At 49.8% G+C, this 20,631-nt stretch overlaps 1 protein-coding gene across 28 annotated transcripts in view; it reads left to right on the top strand.

Moving 5' to 3' along the window:
• Window positions 1-20,631, top strand: part of DYSF (dysferlin) — a 210,010-nt gene that overhangs the window by 50,025 nt on the left and 139,354 nt on the right. For 15 of the 28 annotated variants that reach the window (XM_023618924.2, XM_023618921.2, XM_070236246.1 and 12 more), the window contains exons 5-14: window positions 1,514-1,628; window positions 2,924-3,016; window positions 3,369-3,580; window positions 5,255-5,383; window positions 5,822-5,884; window positions 6,592-6,642; window positions 8,498-8,528; window positions 9,144-9,259; window positions 13,554-13,680; window positions 16,065-16,168. In XM_023618924.2, coding sequence (XP_023474692.1) covers window positions 1,514-1,628; window positions 2,924-3,016; window positions 3,369-3,580; window positions 5,255-5,383; window positions 5,822-5,884; window positions 6,592-6,642; window positions 8,498-8,528; window positions 9,144-9,259; window positions 13,554-13,680; window positions 16,065-16,168 — 1,041 coding nt within the window. The remainder of the gene's footprint in view (window positions 1-1,513; window positions 1,629-2,923; window positions 3,017-3,368; window positions 3,581-5,254; window positions 5,384-5,821; window positions 5,885-6,591; window positions 6,643-8,497; window positions 8,529-9,143; window positions 9,260-13,553; window positions 13,681-16,064; window positions 16,169-20,631) is intronic. The other 13 variants (XM_023618926.2, XM_023618923.2, XM_070236251.1 and 10 more) reach the window with 1 other exon arrangement.

Below are 20,631 nucleotides of genomic sequence, written 5' to 3'. Positions count from 1 at the left end.
TAACAATTATGTTTATAATGGGTTCATCAAAACCTGGGGAGATGCTTATTGTCTGACATTAAGTAAAAGAAGAGCATTTATATACAGCAGAGCAGTACACTATTCCTTTAAAAAGATTGGAGAGAATTATACCAAAATGTGAATAGTGGTGGAATTATGGCAATTTGTTTTCCTTTTTTTTTTTATGAGGAAGATTTGCCCTCAGCTAACATCTGTGCCAGTCTTCCTCTATTTTGTATGTGGGACACAGCCACAGCGTGGCTTGATGAGCGTGTGTATGTCTGTGCCCAGGATCTGAACCCGCAAACCCCCAGCTGCTGAAGCGGAGTGCACGAACTTAACCACTATGCCACTGGGCTGGCCTGTCTTTAAAGTTTTTATACTTTCCAAACATTCTTTTTATTTTTTTTTTGATGAAGATTAGCCTTGTGCTAACGTATGCTGCCAATCCTCCTCTTTTTTGCTGAGGAAGACTGGCCCTGAGCTAACATCAGTGCTCATCTTCCTCTACTTTCTATGTGGGACGCTTGCCACAGCACAGCTTGCCGAGCGGTGCCATGTTCGCACCCAGGATCCAAACCGGCAAACCCTCAGCTGCCGAAGTGGAGCGTGCGAACTTAACCACTGCACCACCGGGCCGGTCCCCAAACATTCTTAAATAAAGCATTTATTACTTTGATTGATGAAAAGCCTACTCCAGGAGGCATGCTGGACCTGTGGTACTGGGGAACCCTGGACCGGGGCCCCACGCGCCTAGTTGCTGTGAGGCTGGACCTTTTCTTCGGGCGCAGGGGCCCCTTTGAACAGTACAGGACTCCTGGGGGGTCAGGAGGACTGAGAGCACAAGGCAGCCTTCCCCTGTCCACGTGGATGGTGTGACCAGTCACTCTCGGCTGGTCAAAGCTGGAACAGGTGGGGTGAGATGGGAGATGGGGTCCTTCTGGGAGGTCAGAGGGTCAGAAAGGCGAGTGGTACCCTGAGACCCTCTCAGTGCTAGCTGGGGCACGAGCAGAGGGAGGCTGAGCTGTCTGTGGAGAAACAGGGGAAGGCCCTTGGCTGAGCAGAGTGGCCAAGGAGGCTTTCTCCTGAAGGCGGGCCTAGGCTGAGGGTTGAAAAATCCTGCAGGAGAGCTTCAATGGCTGATTCATTTATAGAAGTTTACTGTGTGCTCTATCAACTAATTTAATCCTCATTTGACCCTATGAAGAAGGTGCTATTGCTATTACTTCTCCTGTTTTACAGATGAGGAAACTGAGGCACAGAGAGGTTACAGATCTTGCCCAAGGTTGCACAGCTTCTGAGTGGTAGAACTTGACTCCAGATTCTGCACTCTTAACCACCTGACTATGCTGATGGGCCCCTGGGGTGGCTTTGCCACAGTTTCCTGCAAACCTGACCCCTGTCAGAGCCATCTTCCTCGGTGGAGGCATAAAAGGAACAGGAGGGATGCTGGAGGGCGGTGGCCCCAGGCCAATGTGCTGACCTGCTGCGCTCTCCCTCCCACCTCTTCCAGGCCTCGCTGGTCCTGCAGGTGTCCTACACGCCTCTCCCTGGAGCTGTGCCCCTGTTCCCACCCTCTGTGCCGCTGGAACCCTCCCCGACTCTGCCCGATGTGGATATGCTGGCTGGTGAGGAGCTCCCTTGCCCCGGCAGGGATGGAGGAAGAAGCCCAGCCGTGGTGCCCGAGCCTGGGGTTGGGGTGCCTTTCCCAGGCTGGGGGCTATGCAGGCCTCAGAAGGGAGGACATGGGTGGCTGGGTGGGGAGTGTTGAGAGCTGACCTCTGCCTTATAGAAAGAAGGGGCGGAGGGCATGCTCCCCTGGGTGCCGCTGGGATTCCTGTGAGGGTGCCCTCCCCGCCCAACTGTCCAGGGGAGGGGCTGTGCCCCGGCTCGGGCCCCACACTGTGCAGCTCCAGATGGGGGACAGCTGTAGGGAGCATGCCTGTGCTAGGATGGGGTCTGGCCTATCTGATACTTGGGGCTCCACCCACTCCCCAGAGCTGAATGCTTCCCTGCCCTGGCACCCAGCAGGCCTTCGGTGATGGCATGTGACAAATGAGCTGGATTTTCCTTGAAAGAGCCCTGGCTTGAAGTCAGAGGACATGCGTTCCAGTCTTGCCTTTGACACCAAGTAGCTGTGTGCCTTTGGGCCAGCTACTCTCCCTCTCTGGGCATACAGTTTCTCATTTGTGAAATGAGCAGACTGAATTAGCAAGTCCCAAAGTTTCCTCAGCTCTTTTCACTCACCTCTGCTGGCCTTGTCAAGCAAGGACCCAGCTCAGGGTGGCCGGCTTGGCAGTGGGGGGCCTGGGCGTGGAAGCTGGCGAGGCCTCTGTGGGGTCCAGCCTGCTGGGGTGGGCAGGAAGCTATGCAGATGGGCCAGATGAGGACTTGCCCAGGGGAAAGATTCTAGAGTTTCTCTCATGGTGAAGGGAGCTAGAGGCCAACACAGCGTTAGACCCAGCAGCCCCGGTCTCGGGTGCCCTAGGCCTGCCCTGGAGCCCGGCCCTGCGTGGGGCTCTTAGTGAGGGAGGTAAGCAGGGCCCAGCATGTGGAGCTTGGCACCCTCTGAGCTTGGAGGTGGGGAGATCGCTCTGGACTGGGGTGTAGGTTGACAGGGGCCAGACAGGGTGCTCCTGATGACAGAGGGTGTGGAGGGCCCCGAATGTTCTGGGACCACTTTTGGGGTAGATTTGACAGTTAGATTTGGGTCACAGAGGGAAGGCTCCTAGAGGTGACCAGTTCCCAGTCCTGCCTGGAAGGTGGTGCAGAGGGACAGTCACCAACAGACGTGGCAACTGTTTCTGAGCTTTGTGCCAGGCTGGGGCCGGGGGAGAGCAGGGTTGGGCTGGGGGTGCCCTAGGCAGGCTTCCTCACCCCGCTCCCTCCTCCCCTCCTGGGGCTGTGCTCTGCCACGTGCCAGGTGGGGGACAGAGCCGGGCCGAGACTTGGTCCCTGCTCAGTGACAGCACCGTGGACACGAGATACTCTGGAAAGAAATGGCAGGCCCCCACGGGTGAGACACGGGCCAGGCTGTCCCGATCCTACCACTCGTAACCAGCTCACTTGCCACCATCGTCAGCTCATGAGAGGGGGACGAGGTGGCCAGAAGGGCTCGTCCTGCAGGGCGTGGTGGGGAGGGCTAGGGCCATTCTCTTTCCTTCCTCTGGACTAACTGGACTGACCGCCCTCAAATTTCAGCTGTCGGAAACTTCTTTCCTTTCTCCCTCATCCATCCTGGCTCACCGGTGGGGAAGGGGAGGGGTAGGGGAGATGGGTGGTGGGTCTCTGGATCCTCCGTCGGCTGGGTGGGGTTTCAAGGGCAGGGCCAGAGGGATCCAGCCCTCATTAGCACCCTCTCCTCCCAGATACAGGAGGAGAGGAGGACACCGAGGACCAGGGGCTCACGGGAGATGAGGCAGAGCCATTCTTGGATCAGAACGGAGCCCCAGGCCCCGGGGCTCCCACCACCCTGAAGAAGCCACCTTCCCATCCTCCCCCCTACCATCCTGGGGGGAAAAGGAAGAGAAGCACGCCTGCGCCCAGAAAGCTGCTTTCGGATAAACCACAGGACTTCCAGGTGATGCACCGACTCCTGACCACAGTGCCTCCTTTAGCCATCAGCAGCCTCGAGGGCCAGTGCCTGCCTGTCTGTCCAGCCTCACGGAAGATCCTAAGGGCTCTCCTTGGTGGGAGCCTGCTTTCCGTGGGCACTGGGCAGATGCTAACTGGGGAGTTCATGTGTTAGGGCCTCAGAACAAGCCTCTTCCCAGCCCAGGGTCTTGCTCTTAAAAAGAAAAAAGAAGTCACTGCAGAGATCCAGCATATCTTTACCTGTGTCATCTGTTTTCCTATCCAGAGCTGGTCTAGCCAGCTGGCTCCTTGCTATTCAAAGTGTGGTCCTTGGACCACCTGCGTGAGCATCATCTGGAAGCTTGTTAGAAATGCAGGATCTTGGGCCTACCCCAGACCTGCTGAATCGGAATGAGTGTTTGAACAGGATCCCCAGATCTAAGAAGCCCTGTCTAGCTGTCTTTCTCCCTCTCTCCATTCCCCTACTTATAGCTATGGATTTTTCTCAGTCATGTGGAATTTGAATTTTTTCAAGCTCTTCACAGAATAAAACTATCAATATTAACCCTTTGACATGTTTTTATCCCAAAATCCATCCCATTTGCCTGTTGATTTTGGTCCTTTGTTTGTTCTTTTTCTTTTGTGCAGAATTTTCCATTTTGATGTAGTTGCATTAGGTGGTCTTTAACTCTTCAGAACTACTTTCAAAGTTCAAAACAGAAAACTTAAATCTTTATTTATTAAGTGTAACAAATTGTAAAAATATATTTCAGTTCTAAATCATGATAATTTAAGGAAAAGTGCCAGCTATAACCACTATGTTTACCCGAAAGACAAAATTCTAATTTATTGTTATTATTATTATTCCCAAGGCATGTTTTTATTGTCTTTTTCCTCCTTAGAAAATTAATATATATTTATTGTAGAAAACTTGGAAAATACAGCACAATGAAGAGAATAAAAATCACTCACCCACCTTCCGATTGTTATTAACAAAATAACATTCTTCTATTTTAGTATGCTGTTTTTTTTAAAAAGAGTTAATCCATAAAGAAATAACTGTTGATTAGAAATTAGAACCAGTAAATATCTTTTTTCCATGAAACTTGTTTTAATATTTTTAAATTTCATCTTTTTAAAAATATTTTGCCTACATTTAAGAAGCACAGATATTTACGAAACTTCATTTACTTAAAGTTCAATGGAGAAAAGTCTTAATTTATTTCTCAGAATGTGAGAAATCCTTACATCTTATAAAGAATAAAGTGGGGTCATGTCGCCACGTAAGTTTGACCTCTGAGGGAATTGTTAGTAAAGAATGTTCGAGCCACTTCAAAACGTCAGCATCCAGGGTCCGAGGTGGGGATTGTGCCAACGGCTGCATGAAGTGAACCGGGCTGCATCCTTGGCCCAGCTCTGGGATCTAACACTGGTGGCTTATTTGGGGCAGCCTGGCAGCTCTTTTGCAGAACTGTGGGATTTTACAGCTGCAAGGTACCTTGATGGGAAAATATGACTGTTCTTACAATGCTCCTCCTAATTCTTTTTTAATTTCCTTCCCAAGAAGCCAGCAGGGAGGGTGGTCCCCGAGATTTCTGGCTTTCTTTGTGGCGAGGTCGGGGGAGGTGGGTGCCTGACTGTTTTCCCCTTCCTCCTGCTCATGCCCCTTCCTGGCTTTCAGATCAGGGTCCAGGTGATCGAGGGGCGCCAGCTGCCAGGGGTGAACATCAAGCCTGTGGTCAAGGTCACCGCGGCCAGGCAGACCAAGCGGACTCGGATTCACAGGGGAAACAGCCCGCTCTTCAACGAGGTGGGAGACATGGCGTTTTAGGGCTGGTAGCTTGGTGGGCCTTCCAGATTGGGAGCACCCGGCAGATACCTGGCAATTCTTTCAGTTTTTGTTCATGGCGCTAACTTTGGTTTGAGAGGTGTGCCAGGTCCTGAGTACGTTATCTGAGGAACTGGAGAGAGGGTTCTAGTTCTTATTCCTGTCCCGGGCTCCTGGTGCTCCACATCCCTGTCTTCCTGTGGGGCCAGCCACCCACGCTGTCCTGGAGATGACAACCTCTGAGAGGTCAGGGGTGGAACACCCCAGAACTTGTCGAGTCCTCAGAGCTCAGGGCCGGGCAGAGCTCACTCTGTGCTTTCCGTGTGGACCAGACCTGAAGGCTGTGGGTGTGGCCGACCCTCTTCCCAGCCTGGGGGTCAACAGGCTCTCGTTTATCTTCCTTTCGCCCTGAACCAACAGACTCTCTTCTTCAACGTGTTTGACTCTCCCTCGGAGCTGTTTGACGAGGCCGTCTTTATCACGGTACGTCTCAGGGATCAAGGCGTGCTCTGTGGGCCGTGTGTACACACATGCATTCAGTGTGCATGTGTGTGTATGCACGTAGGGGTGTGAGTGTGAGAGTGTGTAGGAGAAGCCTTAGGGCCCGGGGCCTGGGTGATGTGGGGAGCTCGCTGCTAAGCTCTGCTGGTCACAAAAGTGCCTTCAGCAGCTCAGATGAGGCAGCAGCCCAGTGGGGAGACCCCCCGCTGCTCAGCACCCCCAGGTGCCTCAGGCCAGGTCCTGATATCATTCCTGCAGGGGATACTTTGATTTTCCTCTTTTTTTCTTTGTCCACTTGCCTGCTTCTGGCCAAGATTGCCTCTCTCTGAGCCTCAGCTCTTTGTTTTTCTTCCCTCTGAAAGGCAGTATAGTTTGGTGAAAAGCGTGGGCTTTGGAGCCAAACTGTCTGGATTCTAGTCCTGCCTGTGCCATGTAGGGGCTGTGTGAGTCTGTGCAGGTCCCGTAATCTCTCTGAGCCTCTGTTTCTTCATCTCTAGAGTGGGGATCAGAATAGGCCCCACTCAAGGCGTCCCTGTGAGGGTTAACATTGCTCCAGATAATCTCTGGACTAGAGCAAGTGCTAGCTACGCGTGGGCTTTATTATTTGGGTGGGAAGAGCTGTTGGGTTGGGCCCTGTCTGGGGCAACATTTCCTTGTCATTGAGAGTTTTGCTTTGTCTTTCCCTCCAGGTGGTAGACTCCTGTTCGCTCCGGACAGATGCCCTCATCGGGGAGTTCCGGGTAATTAGTTATTCTCTTTGACAGCAGTCAGTTCTCCCTTATCCACGTGAGTGGAGGCTCCGTGGATAACATGCTCCAGGGGTCCTGTCTATCTTGGTCTGTGTAGGGGAAATAGAATGAAAAGAAAAAAAAAGAAAAACAAAATTTTCTCTCAGCCCAGAAATCCACTTCACAAGGGTAGTAGAGAAAGAAAACACTTTTCTTATTGGAGAGGCGTTAAACCAGACTGTGGAGCACATCACAGGCACTCCACAAAGAGGTTGTAAAGACAGAAAGAAATCTTTCTATGTAGCCAGGCAGATACAACCCATTCCAAACGTGTTCTCCAGATAAACAATGACGAGTCCTCAAGTAAGAGGACTGGACAGCACCCTGGGTCACACACAGTTCATCCTAACTTGACCTGGCAATTGGGGTGACCATCTGTGTTAGTTAACTGACTTTCTCCAGGGGAAAAAAACAGAAAACAAGCTTGCATTTTTATGATGGGACGTAGTTTTACAACTTGGAGCAAAGTTAGCTCCTCCCTTCCCACAGAGACTGGGAGAGCCTTGAGAGACACAGGGTCAGAGAGCTCACAAAAAGCTTATTTAGTTTCTAAAGAGATCCGCTCAAAGAGGCAGAGAAAGTATTTACATTGACAAGTTTGGCGTGGTAAATGTTCTGACAAAAAGAGAGGGGAGGGAAGTCTCTTCCCTTATTTCCAACAGGGGGGATTCGGCGTCTTATTTTCAATCCGTGTTTGTCCTGACATCTGGGAAGATGGCGTGGGAGTTGAGTTTAGGCTGCCATCCTCCTGATCTGACCATCTCGGGCCAGCGTGACACCAGCCCTCTGTGCCTGAGCTCACCCTCTCTCTGGGTTGGGAGTGGGTCCAGATGTGGAGCCCAGGGCATCAGGGTGGGGGGCAGTGGAGAGGGGGAGCCTGCCCCCCTCATTTGTCCCCGACAGTGCAGACGTGAACAGCGCGCTGCCGAGAACCGAGAGCTGACTGTGACTCAGCTCGTGGGAAGGCTGGAACAGATCACATCAAGCGAAGGCAGCGAGCAATGGAGACCTTCACGAGTGGTGTTTTGTTGTCATTCTTATTGATTTCCTCATTTTCAGATCTTCAGGCATTTATCACATGGGAAGAAAGGCGACAGACTTATTTGAACATCCCCCTGCTAGCCAAATAAAATATGGCCCTCTTCTCTGGGAAGTAGTCACAAGTCAGAAAACTAAGTCTATTTTCCTGGAGAAGCAGTTTTAAATCTGATTCCTGGGAATGGGTTTGATCCCGAGTTGTTCTGTGGCAAATGGGGTCTTATGTTTTGAGTCTCTAAGCTTTGAAACACATTTTTGTTCTGAGAACCCAAAGGTTAAGGTAAAAAAATTATTTTCATTTTTTCTAATAGTAAAAGTAATCCATGATTAAAAAAAGGTTTTTAGAGCAGTATTAGGTTCATAACAAAATTGAATGGAAAGTACAGAGTTCCCAGGTACCCTCTGCCCTCACACAATGCACAGCCTCCACCACGGTCAATATCCCATGAATCTATGATTGCTTATAGAAAATTATAAGATACAAGAAAGAATAAAAATAAAATCAAAACCACCCAAATCTACCACCCAGAGATAGTGCACTTACCCATTGTTGTATTTACTTTGCTCTTTCTTTTCTGTGCATGGATATGCTTCACCATACTGCAACCAAAATGCACTCTGCTTTCTTCCCATGTTATATCAAATGATGAACGTTTCCACATGTCTCCAAATGTTCTTCAAAACCTCGTTTTTAATGGGATGGTATGATGCACTATACTTTAACGCTGGGGGCAAGAGTTTGATGTGCGTTTCTTCTGTCTGATTGCAGATGGATGTGGGTACCATCTACAGAGAGCCCCGTGAGTCATATTCTCATCACCTTGGCCATATCTTTGCACTTTGGTTCTGGAGGCTGCTTGGGGACACCCATTTGGGACACTCACCCTTTCTCCTTGGGGGTTTTAGATTTTAGATGTGGAGTTTGATCTTGGAGGGGAGAGCTGCGGGAATGAAGAGAAGGCAGGCTTTCATCTTCTGGGTAAAACACGTCCTTAAGAAGATCAGTCCCTCAACTGAGTCTCAATTGGCCCAACTGATGCTAAGTCTAGAAGCTCCCAAGCAAGGGTTGCTGGAAACTGGGGTCACCTCAGATAGGGGTGGGTCATCTAGATGACAAGTCTAGGATTTCTCCACAGGCTGGTTTCTGCTCTGGTTTGGTCGCTTCCCGAGAAGGAGGAAAATGACCTTGGCATTGGCTTTGCAGCCTTGTATAGGGGTGTCTGTTAACATTTCTGACTCTGACCCTCATGAACACTCAAAGTACCTTTTGATCCTCGAATTTGAGTCCTGCCATTGTGTCCCAGTGGAGGGGTCCTTCATCTCACCCAAATGTAGTCCCCCCTAGGCTCCTGAATGTGGGTGCACACTTGGGTCCTTCCAATCCTGCCATCATCAGTGGAGACTGTCTCTCTTAGGACACGCCTATCTCAGGAAGTGGCTGCTGCTCTCGGACCCTGACGATTTCTCTGCTGGGCCCAAAGGCTACCTGAAAGCAAGCCTTTGTGTGCTGGGGCCTGGAGACGAAGCTCCGGTGAGTCATTTCCCTGGATCCTCCTCACAGCACCTCCACCTGGCAGTGGAGGCCTCAAACAAATAAAACAACTTTAGTTTTTCTGACTTAAAGGAAAACCTGATACTTACGAGAAATGAGGGACATATGGAAAAGCATAAATGAAAAAGTGAATCACTCATAATTCTACCACTTGTAGAGAGCTGTTATTGTCTTCTTGCATTTCCTCCCAGAAGGATATATATGTGTATTTTTCTTTTTTGCAAAAATGAGGTCTCTCTCTCTACACTGTATTGTAGCCTGAATTTTATCACCTAAGAATATTTCATTTTTATCTTTATAGGTCAGTGAGTAAAGTTATAAGCTGGAGGTGCTAAGAATGAGAAAGGTTGTTTAGACTGGGGAGGGACCAGCATCTTTGTCTGTTTGGGGAGAGGAAGAAAGGTTTGGAATAGTTGTTGTGGGAGAGGACTGAGGGGTTAATTAGATATAAATAGAAGGATTTCTGAGCAGGCACAAGAGCACCCCCTCTGGGTTGGAGACTTTGCGGTACGGCCTCATAGTTCTCAGTGGCCTAGAAGCAGAAGAGAGGTAGGTTGATGGCGGAGGTGTCAGGTGTGGGCAAGACAGGGGTGCTGGAGCCCGGGACTGATGTAGCCAGGGCATCTGGGCATGGCTCCCGGTGCTGGTCCTAGAGCTGATGGGGGAGACACAGTGTAGGGAAGGGCTAGGGAACACGTGTGTATTGAGTGCTTGCTGTGTGCCAGGCTCTGTGTTGCGTGCCTCACTGTATGTGGTGGGGAGGTGTTGGAGGAGAGGGATAGGTTGGAAGTTGTCTTCAGAGAAGGGTTTCAGTGGTCAAGGTTCTGCTAGAGGATTGGTTCGGAGTGGCTGGAGGTTTGCGATATGGCCATGCCTCTAGCAGCTGTAGGGGAGGGGAGATTAAGGCGCTGTTGGTGGAGGACAAGGAGCTGTGTTGGTGATTGACTTGTCCAACTGGATGTTGATTATCTTATGGGAGAATTGGAGATCAATTAGGCAAATGACGAGGCAGGTACTGAGGTCATCAAGGCAAGATGAGCACCTGTCCTTGACTTGGGGGATGACAGCAGTGAGAAGCACATGGATGGTGTGGACTTCCAGAAAGGAGAGATGGCGGGGGCGAGGGGTGGGAGAATGGAGCAGCTGCAAGATGTGTCCCTTTCTTCCCAGCATGTGATGGCCAGGAGGAGCAGGACAGGCGGGAGGGGGAACGTGGATCTCCAGGGCAAAGGGTGGTGGGGAGGTGGCGGGAAAGCCGCAGGTAATTGTGGAGGTGGTGGAAAGTTCCTTGATTCTTTTTTTTTCTGCTTTATCTCCCCAAATCCGCCTCCCCCCCGCCCCCCAGTACATAATTGTATATCTTAGTTGCAGGTCCTTCTAGTTGTGGAATTCTTAAGGTGAGGAGTTGGCTGATGACAAGGGCTCAGGAAGCCACAGAGGAAAGGACTAGGGGAGTAAGAATCCAGGGTGCTGTGCAGGGGGCCAGCGGAGCTCAGGGGCCAAGTCCACTGAAGGGCACCTGTCCTGCTCTCTTATCCCATACAGTCCAGCTCTGGCCCTCTGTAGCCCGTCTCTCCAGACATTGTACCTTCTTGCTCCTTCTATGTGGCGTCTCTGACTCTATTATCCTCTTCTAAAACATTCCTTCCTCCTCTTCCCATTAATTGGACCCTTCTTTTTCCCTGAGGAAAGTGCTGCTCTTGAAACCAACTCAGAGGGAAGCCTCCATTTCCGCTCCAACTCTCTGGGGGTCTTGGGATGGGAGGAGCAGCCATCGTTTGGTCCCCTGCTGTAGCTGCCTGGTCATAGCAGCCCTTCCCACCCTCAGCGCTGCCTCCTGCTCCGAAGCCTGCTTCACTGCTTGCTTCCCCCTCTTCCAGTCTTCTGGGCTATTGCTGGTCCAGGAGGGTCCTTGCTCACAGATTCCCATCTTTGCCATTGTTCTGAGGTGTGACGTGTCCTCACTGATGAGCCATCAACATCTCTTCTTACTTCCTTTGAGATCTTGAGCTCACATGTCCCTCTCTCCACCAGTCTCATTCTGCCTCGTTCCCTGCCCCACTCTCGCTGAATGACAGTTCTTCCTCCCTGAGATTACAACCCCCTGACCCCTCTCGGCTTCCCAGTCCATCAGCTCCTTCCTGCCACACTCTCCTCCTCCTCCAGCCTGGACACAACCCACGATCATAATCCTCACTATGTGCTTACTCGCCCCTGGGGCCTCCTGCCACACCTCGTGCCCCCCACCATACCCACCACATGCGGTCCACACCACTCCTTGGTCCATTTGGTGCCAGAAGTCACCTGGAGTTGCTGGTTGGATGAACATGGGTGCTGTCAACCTCTTCTTTTACTCGAGTGCAGTTTACTCCTTATCTATTCTCCGTGGTTGCAGTTTCCAAACTTTCCTAAGCTTCAACCTCAGTCTCCCTTAGAGAGGCAGAGCTGCACACTGGTGGATGCTGGGAGCTCCTGAAGCCTGCTCGGTCCTCAGCTCATTTCCCATCTTCATTCATCTTCCCTCCCTTCCCATCCCCCATCTCCTATCCCCCTACTTCCTTTGCCATATTCTCCGCCATCTTGTTCAATCAGCTCTTCCTGGTCTCTTCTCTTGCCCCTCTCCTCTGGCTCCTGTCCTTTGATCTGTATCAGGCTTAAGATGTCCCTATCCTAAAACACCCTTGCCTCGACCCATTTCTCCCCACCGCTCCTCTCCAAGCTGCTTTCACCTTCCTTCCAGCTGTCCCGAGCTTCTTGAGAGAGTACACTGCGTTCCTTTTCTCCACTCCCTGACTAGCTGCTCGCTCCTTCTCCTCTTCAGGATGATCCCCACCTCCTCCCCTCCCTGAAACTACTTGCTTAAGGGTCACTCATTGCCAAGTCCCAGGAGCTCTTCTCTCATTCATCCACTCTGTTGCTCCACAGTTTGATTCCAGAGCCCATGTCTTATTTGGAACTCTCTCCTCCCTTAGCATTCTTGACTCTCCTGATTCTTTTCCTTTTTTTTTTTTTTTTAAATGGATCCTTCAAATTCAGTGGCCTAATAAAATTTCCCCTGCCTGCCTCTTGGCTGTGTCCTTGACCCTCACTATGGAGGAGCCCATCTCTTTCCACCTGAGACTCCTAAATTGCTCATCTCCAGCCTGGATTTTCGGAGCTCTAGGCACTCAGTTTCAGTTGCTTGTAACAAAGCCACATTAAGATGTCTTGTAGGCCCCTCTAACTTAACATATGAACACCTAGTATCATTGGCTGCCCCCTCCTCACACTTGCTCCCCATCCTGCGTTAGGTGACATCTTAGGAAATGGCACTGTCATTCACTTAGTCCCCCAAGCTAGAAGCCCAACTTTCATCAGCCCTCAGTCCCACATCCCATCAGTCCACATGCGTGCAGTTGGCCAGTGTTGTTGGCATGACAACCTCAGTGCATGCTTTTCCTCATTCCCATCCCAAGATGAGAGTCCAAGGTCAGGTTCCCATCATATCTCACCTGGGCCTCTAGAATTAAGATAGAGGTTCAGCTGCTGTAACATAGCTACCCCCAAATAACAGTTGTTAAGAAAGATAGAAGTTTATTTTTCTCCCTCATAAATACCTGATTAGGTAGAATTGGCATAGTGCTTCCACAGTGATCAGAGACTTAGGCTCCTGGTCTTTGCTCCATCATCTTCATCATGTAGCTTCCATCTCATGGCTCAAGATGGTCGCTCCAGTTCCCATCATCATGTCTGTATTCCAGCCAGTGGAATGGAAGAACAGAACTTTGCTTAAAAGTCTGCTTTCCTTGCAAGATGGTGAGCTCCATGGTGGCAAGGCCTCTGTCTGTCCACCTTGTTTGCTGCTGCCTCCCTTGCCCTTCAGCACCATGTTGATACTTAGTAGTCACTCAGTAAATCCTTATTGAGTGAATGAACAAATGTTATGAAGACAGAGTGGCCAGCCTGGAGCTTAGTCACTTCTACACTGTTTTCTAGTGGGTGGAGTAGGAAGGAGACTAAGGTTTGTGGAGAAGCCACTGTGTGCCACATGCACTTACATTGTTATTGAACTCGATCCTCCTAACAGCCTGTGGGGTTGGTAGTATTGTCTCCGCTGTGCAGATGAGGGAGCAGAGTCTCAGGTTAAGGAATCTGCACGAGATCACATGCTAGTAAGTAGGAAGATGCAATGTGCCTTTCTTCAAGATGTGCCATTTCAGTGGTATTGGTTGAGGAAGGGAAAAGATTGTGCTTAAGAGCACTTTGAGTAACTGTTATTTGGTTTGTATTGTAGCTGGAGAGAAAGGACCCCTCTGAAGACAAGGAGGACATTGAAAGCAATCTGCTCAGGCCAACTGGCATGGCCCTTCGAGGAGCGCACTTCTGTCTGAAGGTCTTCAGGGCTGAGGACTTACCACAGAGTGAGTCTGGTGCCCTCTCTGGGCTGTGACTGTGTGGAGGGTCCTTGGACCGTGTCAGCTCCCCGGGAGGAAGGAGATGGAGGAGCTGGTCCTCTGCTCCTTCCCTGCCTCCCCTGGGCCTGGCTTCCTCACCTCCAGGGTCTATTAGATCAGCTCTCAGCCCAACCCTCCCTCTGCTCTGCACTCTGGGGAAGCCTCACAGCCTTTCTAGGTTTCACAAGGGTCTAAAACTCTTCTTAACCACAGAAAAGCAATCAGAATGAATGAAAAGTAATATAAATTGCTGGTGGAGTTACAGAGATGCAAGACATCTTGAGAGTAATAGCTGCCCCTGGGCTCCATTTCAGCATCCTCCAGCCCTGGTCTGGCTGCTTAGCTGCTCCATGGACCCGTTTCCTTGGTTCTCACTGGGGAGTTGGCACCATTTGGACTCAGTTCTGTGCTTAGGGCTGAATCTCATTGATTTTCATTCCTTTCTTGAGGAAGCCCCAGCGTGCAAGCTTGCAGACTTTGGGCTGGGGAAGGAGTCGCTGAAATGTTGGAAAGGCTCAATGTCCACAGATGAAGAATGGGCATCCAGTTTGCTGGGACTGTCCTGGTTTTAGCACTGAAAGTCTCATGTCCCAGGAAACCCCTCAGTCCCTGGCAAACTGGGACAGTGGGTCACCCTAGCTGTGGCTATGTCCTGATCCTTCCAGGAAGGCCAGTGTGGCTGCTGCCTGGTTCTCACAGGGGCTAGCCCTGTCTGGGCCCCACCCTGTGTGCTCAGTAACCGCTGGGGGAATTACACTGAATATTCTGGAGCTGTGGGTGTCAATGCAGGCTGCACATTAGAACCACTTGGGAGCTTTAAAGAAGTACAGATGCCTGGACCCCACCTCCAGTGTGTCAGACTAACTCTGTTTGGGGTATGGCTCACACATGGGTAGTTTTTAAGGGCTCCTGGGTGGTTTGGTCGTGCTGTGGCTGTGAGCCACTATTCTGGAGCATGCATTGGCATAAACAAGTCAGTCACTGTCCATAGCAAAGTTGGTGAGAACATTGGCTGCTTGGGTCCCTGTTTGCAAGTTTTGAATAAAGCTACTTGTTTGAGGATTTCAGCTGTGACTAATGACATCAATAAATGAAATGGGATCCTTCTGGACAAGTTTAATTGAACCAAAGTCATGGGGAAAGCCTTTCAATAAGTAATGGGTATTAAATGGGCATTAAAATACATGCTTGAAAATATTCTGCATTAATTTATTGAAAGTATGCAGAAATGAGGCTGGTGACCTCCCACAGCGGGCTGGGGAAATAGAAAGGTTGCTTTGCTCAAGGTGAAGGTGCTCATGTTTAATTCTCTGCAATGCTGTTTAAATATAAGTAAAACGAAATAGGTGGGTAAATAGAACATACATATTTGCTAATTGTTGTTATCGGTTGTATTCATGTAGATATCAGCTAGCATGTAATTTTTCACTGTCCCCCTCTTTTCAGTCTCTTCATAGACACATGTTCATTTATACATCATGTATATGTATACATTATACATATGCACATATCTGTCTATCTGTATATACATATGTAAATAATATGGCTCATTCAGTAAAATATCGCTTGGGAGCAGCATAGATTAAAAATTCTTTTTTTTTGAAAAACAGCACTGACTTATTGGTTATCCTTGACTTATTGACTTATCAGGTACATCTCTGTGCTAGTGGACATGAAGGAACAAGTCAAACAGGCACCAATGATGGGGATATTATTAAAACAACTTCCAGGCCTTTTCTAGATTGTTTACTGCCCTTATTGATGTAGATTTCTTTTTTTTTTTTTTAAATAACCCTTTTTTTAAATGCTTTTTGGTGAGGAAGATTGGCCCTGAGCTAAGATCTGTTGCCAATCTCCCTCTTTTTGTTTTTTAACTCCTCAAAGCCCCAGTACGTAGTTGTATATCCTAGTTGTAAGTCATCCTAATTCTTCCATGTGGGATTGGCTGCCTCAGCATGACTTGATCAGCGGTGTGTAGGTCTGTGCCCAGGATCCGAACTGGCAAACCCCTGGCGCCCAAGCGGAGAACGCAAACTTAACCACTCAGCCACAGGGCCGGCCCTGATGTAGATTTCTAATCAATCAGTCCATCAATCCACTGGTGGACCTGTTTTGAAAGCCTTGAGAGCAGGGGACAGCAAGCATGCTGTTCGAGGCTGGGTAAGGAAGCATGTGGTGCCCTCAGGAGCTGCTGTTGTGAGACTACTCTCTCTCCTGGGAGTCCCTGGGCCGAGAGTCCACGGCATCTGTCCCAGGGCATCGGAAGAGTGTCGGGAGGGAGCCAGGAGGAAGGCCAGGGTCTTGGAGGTGGGAGAGCAGGTGGGCGGTGACCAGCATGTCCTTCTCCCCAGTGGACGATGCCGTGGTGGACAGCGTGAAGCAGATCTTCGGCTTTGACAGTAACAAGAAGAACCTGGTGGATCCCTTCGTCGAGGTCAGCTTTGCGGGGAAAATGGTAAGGAGCAAGGAAACAGGAGGATTCCTGTGGGAGGGCGACCGCTGGGCGTTGCTGTGGACGGGCGCTGGGCGGTGTGCAGGACAGAGTAAGGCGCAGACATGCTGCCCTCAGTGACCCCATCAGATGCATGTGTGCACGGAGTGGGGCTGATCGTGGGACATGGGATGAGACACTCCCACGGGCCCACCTCTCTGGGGCTGCCATGCACACGCATGTGGACAGGTCTGCCTGGGGTGTGTGAGACAGACACACGGGTGTGGATGGCATGGAGGGGACAGACAGACGGTGGATAGACAGAGGAATGTTTGAGGGACAATGAAGCAAGAGCACGAAAATCAGATGTGAAGGCATAAAGATAGGGAAACTTAAAAAGATAAGTAATAAAAACATAATGATTATTTGAAAAAGTTGTGGCAGGAGTTGGGTAGAGAAAGGCCACTCCAGAGGGGGTCCTAGGGTCACTCAGACCTCTTTTCCTTGTAGCCCACCTTTATGCCCAGAGGCAGGGCTGCGGCCCCAGTCCCTGTTGATTTCTGCCCAGCCCCTTCCTCCATCCCACCCCATACAGGATGGCCCTCCCCAGCGTTTGTCTGCCCATCTTACAGGCTCTCCCTGGTAACATCAGCCACTCCTAGGCTTCAGCTGTCACCTCTCTGCAGAGGACTCCCACAGCTCTATTTAACACTGACCCTCCCTTCAAACCCAGACCTCCCCACACCTCAATCTACCCGCTGCCCCTCTGGCCCTTTAAAGGAGTCATCTTCTACCCCCAACTGCCCCACTTCCAGAAGCCTCCATCCTAACCAGGTACCACCATCAAAGTCAGAAAATTTGGGCCTGCCTTGATTCTTCCCTCTTTTTTAAACCCCTTACATCAAACATGCCACCCCGAGCTCTTGACTTCAAATATGTCCCGAGACCCATCCCTTCTCTCTGCTCCCACAGTCACTGTCATCTCTTACCAGGACCACACGGGCAGCCTTGGGTCCGTTCTCCTGTCCGGGCTCGCCCCATAGAAAGCCACCAGAATAATTAGTCTAAAATACAGCCCTGTCTGTGCAATGAAGTTCAAACCGCATAACCTGGCTGACCAGGTCCCCCCAGCCGAATTTTCTCCGCCTCATCTCCATGGCCCGTATTAGCCCGTACAGTCCCTGCGTGAATGAGAACGGGGCGCCCCCAGCGGGCGGACGCAGCTCTGCAGCCGGGCTTGGAGAGCAGGGCGGGCGGGGCTCAGCCCCACGTGCTCCCTCTCGGCTCCCCGACGTGTGTACAGATTGCACAGCTCCGGCCGAGCCGTGTGTCCCCTCTCGTCTGCCCCGCCTCTCGTTTCCGTGCGTGGTCACACCTCCAGCCTTTGCCAACGCCTGTGCTCTCCGCGCCCTTCCTGGCCGCTTTTTCCCTAAGTGTGTTGCATCTTTCAGTGTCCAGCTTCCGTATCCTCCCCAGGCCTGATGGACTACCTTAGTCCTCGGGGCTTCACGGCGCCTTAGGCACGGCTCCTTTTTAGCCCATTTTCCATTCTCTTTCAGTATTTGCTAGCATCTGTTTCTCCAACTTGCGGGCAAGAATCCAGTCTTATTGACTGCATAACCTCAGAGCAGAGACTGTGGTGGAAAGGGCTGGAAATGTGGAAAAATGACATGTCAGGTGGGCGCAGACTCTGCCCTGGCTCCTGGAGCCCCTGCAGAGGAGCCTCTGAGCTTTGCGCAGACTTCAGGAACTTGGCCGGGTGGGGTCAGCGCCCTCCGCGCTCCCGCCAACCTGGCACGGAGTTCCACCTGCGGCAGCACCAGGGCTGGGCGGTTAACGGGGAAATAGGAACTGGGCAGGGGAGAAGGGCTGAGAATGTGAGCTGGTGGACGGAGGGTGGCGCAGAGGCGGGGAAGGGGGAAGACAACCGAAAGGCGGAGATGGAGGAGGTGTGGGTTCCCATTCACACAGAGCTTTGTAGTTTTCCTTTCACTTAATCTCTTAGATTCATTTGGAAAAGAAGCAGGCCAGCCTGCCCATCCCACCAACAAAGGGACCCCTGAGGTGGGGGTTGAGGGGGGGGAATAGGGTGTGTCCTTCTACTTGATGCGCGGACCTCCTTTTTCCTTCTCTTTCATGTTTCTTTTCTTTCTTCTTTTATTATTATTTTTTTTTTTGAGGAAGATCAGCCCTGAGCTAACATCCGCTGTCAATCCTCCTCTTTTTGCTGAAGAAGAATGGCCCTGAGCTAACATCCGTGCCCATCTTCCTCTATTTTATATGTGGGACACCTACCACAGCATGGCTTGCCAAGCAGTGCCATGTCCACACCTGGGATCCGAATCAGTGAACCCCGGGCCGCTGAAGCCGAACGTGCGCACTTAACCACTGTGCCACGAGGCGGGCCCCTCTTCTTTTATTATTGATGCACATATTTAGTAAGAACTTTTGAAAAATGCACAAAAAAGTAAATAAAATGACCCGTAACACATTATACAAAGTTCATGTTTTGTGCCTCTTTCTAGTTTTTTCCTATGTATAGATAATAGACATTTTCCCCCAACTCTTTATTTTGAATGTGTTAAAACATAAGGAAGAGTTAGAAGAAGAGTTCCGTGAACATCCACCTGCTGGTACGGCCTCTACTGCCATTACATCATCGCTCATGTTTTGCTGCATTTGTCTTCTCTTTCTCTCCATAGATACTTTTTTTTTCTGGCTGAATCATTTGAAACCTAGTTGCAGGCTTTGCCCCTACAGACGTCAGCAGGCATCTCTTGAGAAAAAGAAGGTTCTTTGTAACCACAATAACATTATCACGCCTAGGGAATTAACAATTATTCCCTAATATTGTCAGATACTGGCTCATATCAGTTTTCTGATTATCCCAAAAATTTCTTTTAGAGCTGGTTTAGTTTTGCTGTGATTTACTAAGACCCGACTGGAATTCATGGTCTGCATTTGGTTCTTAGGCTTCTGTAGTCTCTACTGTAAGTCTTTCACCCCCCTCACCCCTACTCCATCCCTGTTTTTCTTACCCCATGACTGGATTTTTGAAGATCCCAGGCCATTTGTCCATGTTCTAGATTTGTCCAGTTGTTTCTTTCTGGTGTTGTTTAACTTGTTCCTCTGGCCCCTGTGTTTGCTGTAAACTGGAAATTAGATCTTGAGACCAGATTGGGTTCATATATAAGTATTTTGGCAAGTACGCGTTATAGACGATGTTCTGTACATCACATTGCATCACAACAGGGAGCAATGATGTCAGACTTTCCTGTCATCAGTGAGCATTGTCTGATCATTTGGTTACAATAGTGTTTCCAGATCTCTCTTTTGTCAGAGTACACGCTCTCCTTTGTAATTTGCAAGTAATCTGTGGGCAATATCTTGGCACTAAGGTATCCTGTTTCCTAGCAACCTCTTGCCTAATGGTCTACGCAGCTATTAACCTCCTTGCCTGAACAAGTCATTTACTTGAGGTTGCAAAGTGGTGATTTCTTCATGATCATTCCTTGTCTCTTTAAAGCTTGGCACCTGAGCTAACAACTGTTGCCACTCTCCATTTTTTGTTTTTTTTCTTCTCCCCAAATTCCCCCAGTACATAGTTGTATGTTCTAGTTGTGAGTGCCTCTGGTTGTGCTATGTGGGACACCGCCTCAGCGTGGCCTGATGAGTGATGCCATGTCTGCACCTGGGATCCAAACCAGTGAAACCCCAGGCCCCCGAAGTGGAGTGTGTGAACTTTACTTGGCCTGGGGGCCGGCTCCTCCTTCTCTCTTTATTAGCTGGCATTTTTCTGTAAAGAAGAGCTTTCCTCCCACTGTCCTTTGGAGTATTACTATGGACCTCATTACTTTTTACTAATTCAGTGTGTTAAAATCAGTCATTGTGTTGGATGTATGAATTATCCTAAAGTTGGCCATTGGGAGTCCCTTCAAGCTGGCTCCTCCATCCTGAGCCTAACTCAGGGTCTCAAGGAAAATGTGTGTGGGAGAGGTACCTCAGATTTTTTTTTTATTAAGGTTATGATAGTTAACAACCTTGTGAAATTATAGTTGTACATCATTATTAGTCATATTGTAGGTACACCACTTCACCCCTAGTGCCCTCCCCCCACCCCGCTTTCCCCTGGTAACCACCGATCAGTTCTCTTTGTCCATATGTTAACTACCACCTATGAGTGGAGTCATACAGAGTTCGTCTTTCTCTGTCTGCCTTGTTTCACTCAACATAATACCCTCAAGGTCTATCCATGTTGTTGTGAATGGGACAACTTTGTCCTTTTTTATGGCTGAGTAGTATTCCATTATATATATATATATATATATATATATACACACACACATATACCACATCTTCTTTATCCAATCATCAGTTGCTGGGCACTTTAGGTTCGTTCCATGACTTGGCTATTGTGAATAATGCTGCCATGAACATAGGGGTGCATGGGACTTTTGGAATTGCTGATTTCAGGTTCTTAGGATAGA

This window comes from Equus caballus, chromosome 15 (assembly GCF_041296265.1).
Source record: "Equus caballus isolate H_3958 breed thoroughbred chromosome 15, TB-T2T, whole genome shotgun sequence".
NCBI lineage: Eukaryota > Metazoa > Chordata > Mammalia > Perissodactyla > Equidae > Equus > Equus caballus.
The sequence above is the reverse complement of the archived record's forward strand: the minus strand, read 5'-3'. Positions and strand labels throughout refer to the sequence as shown.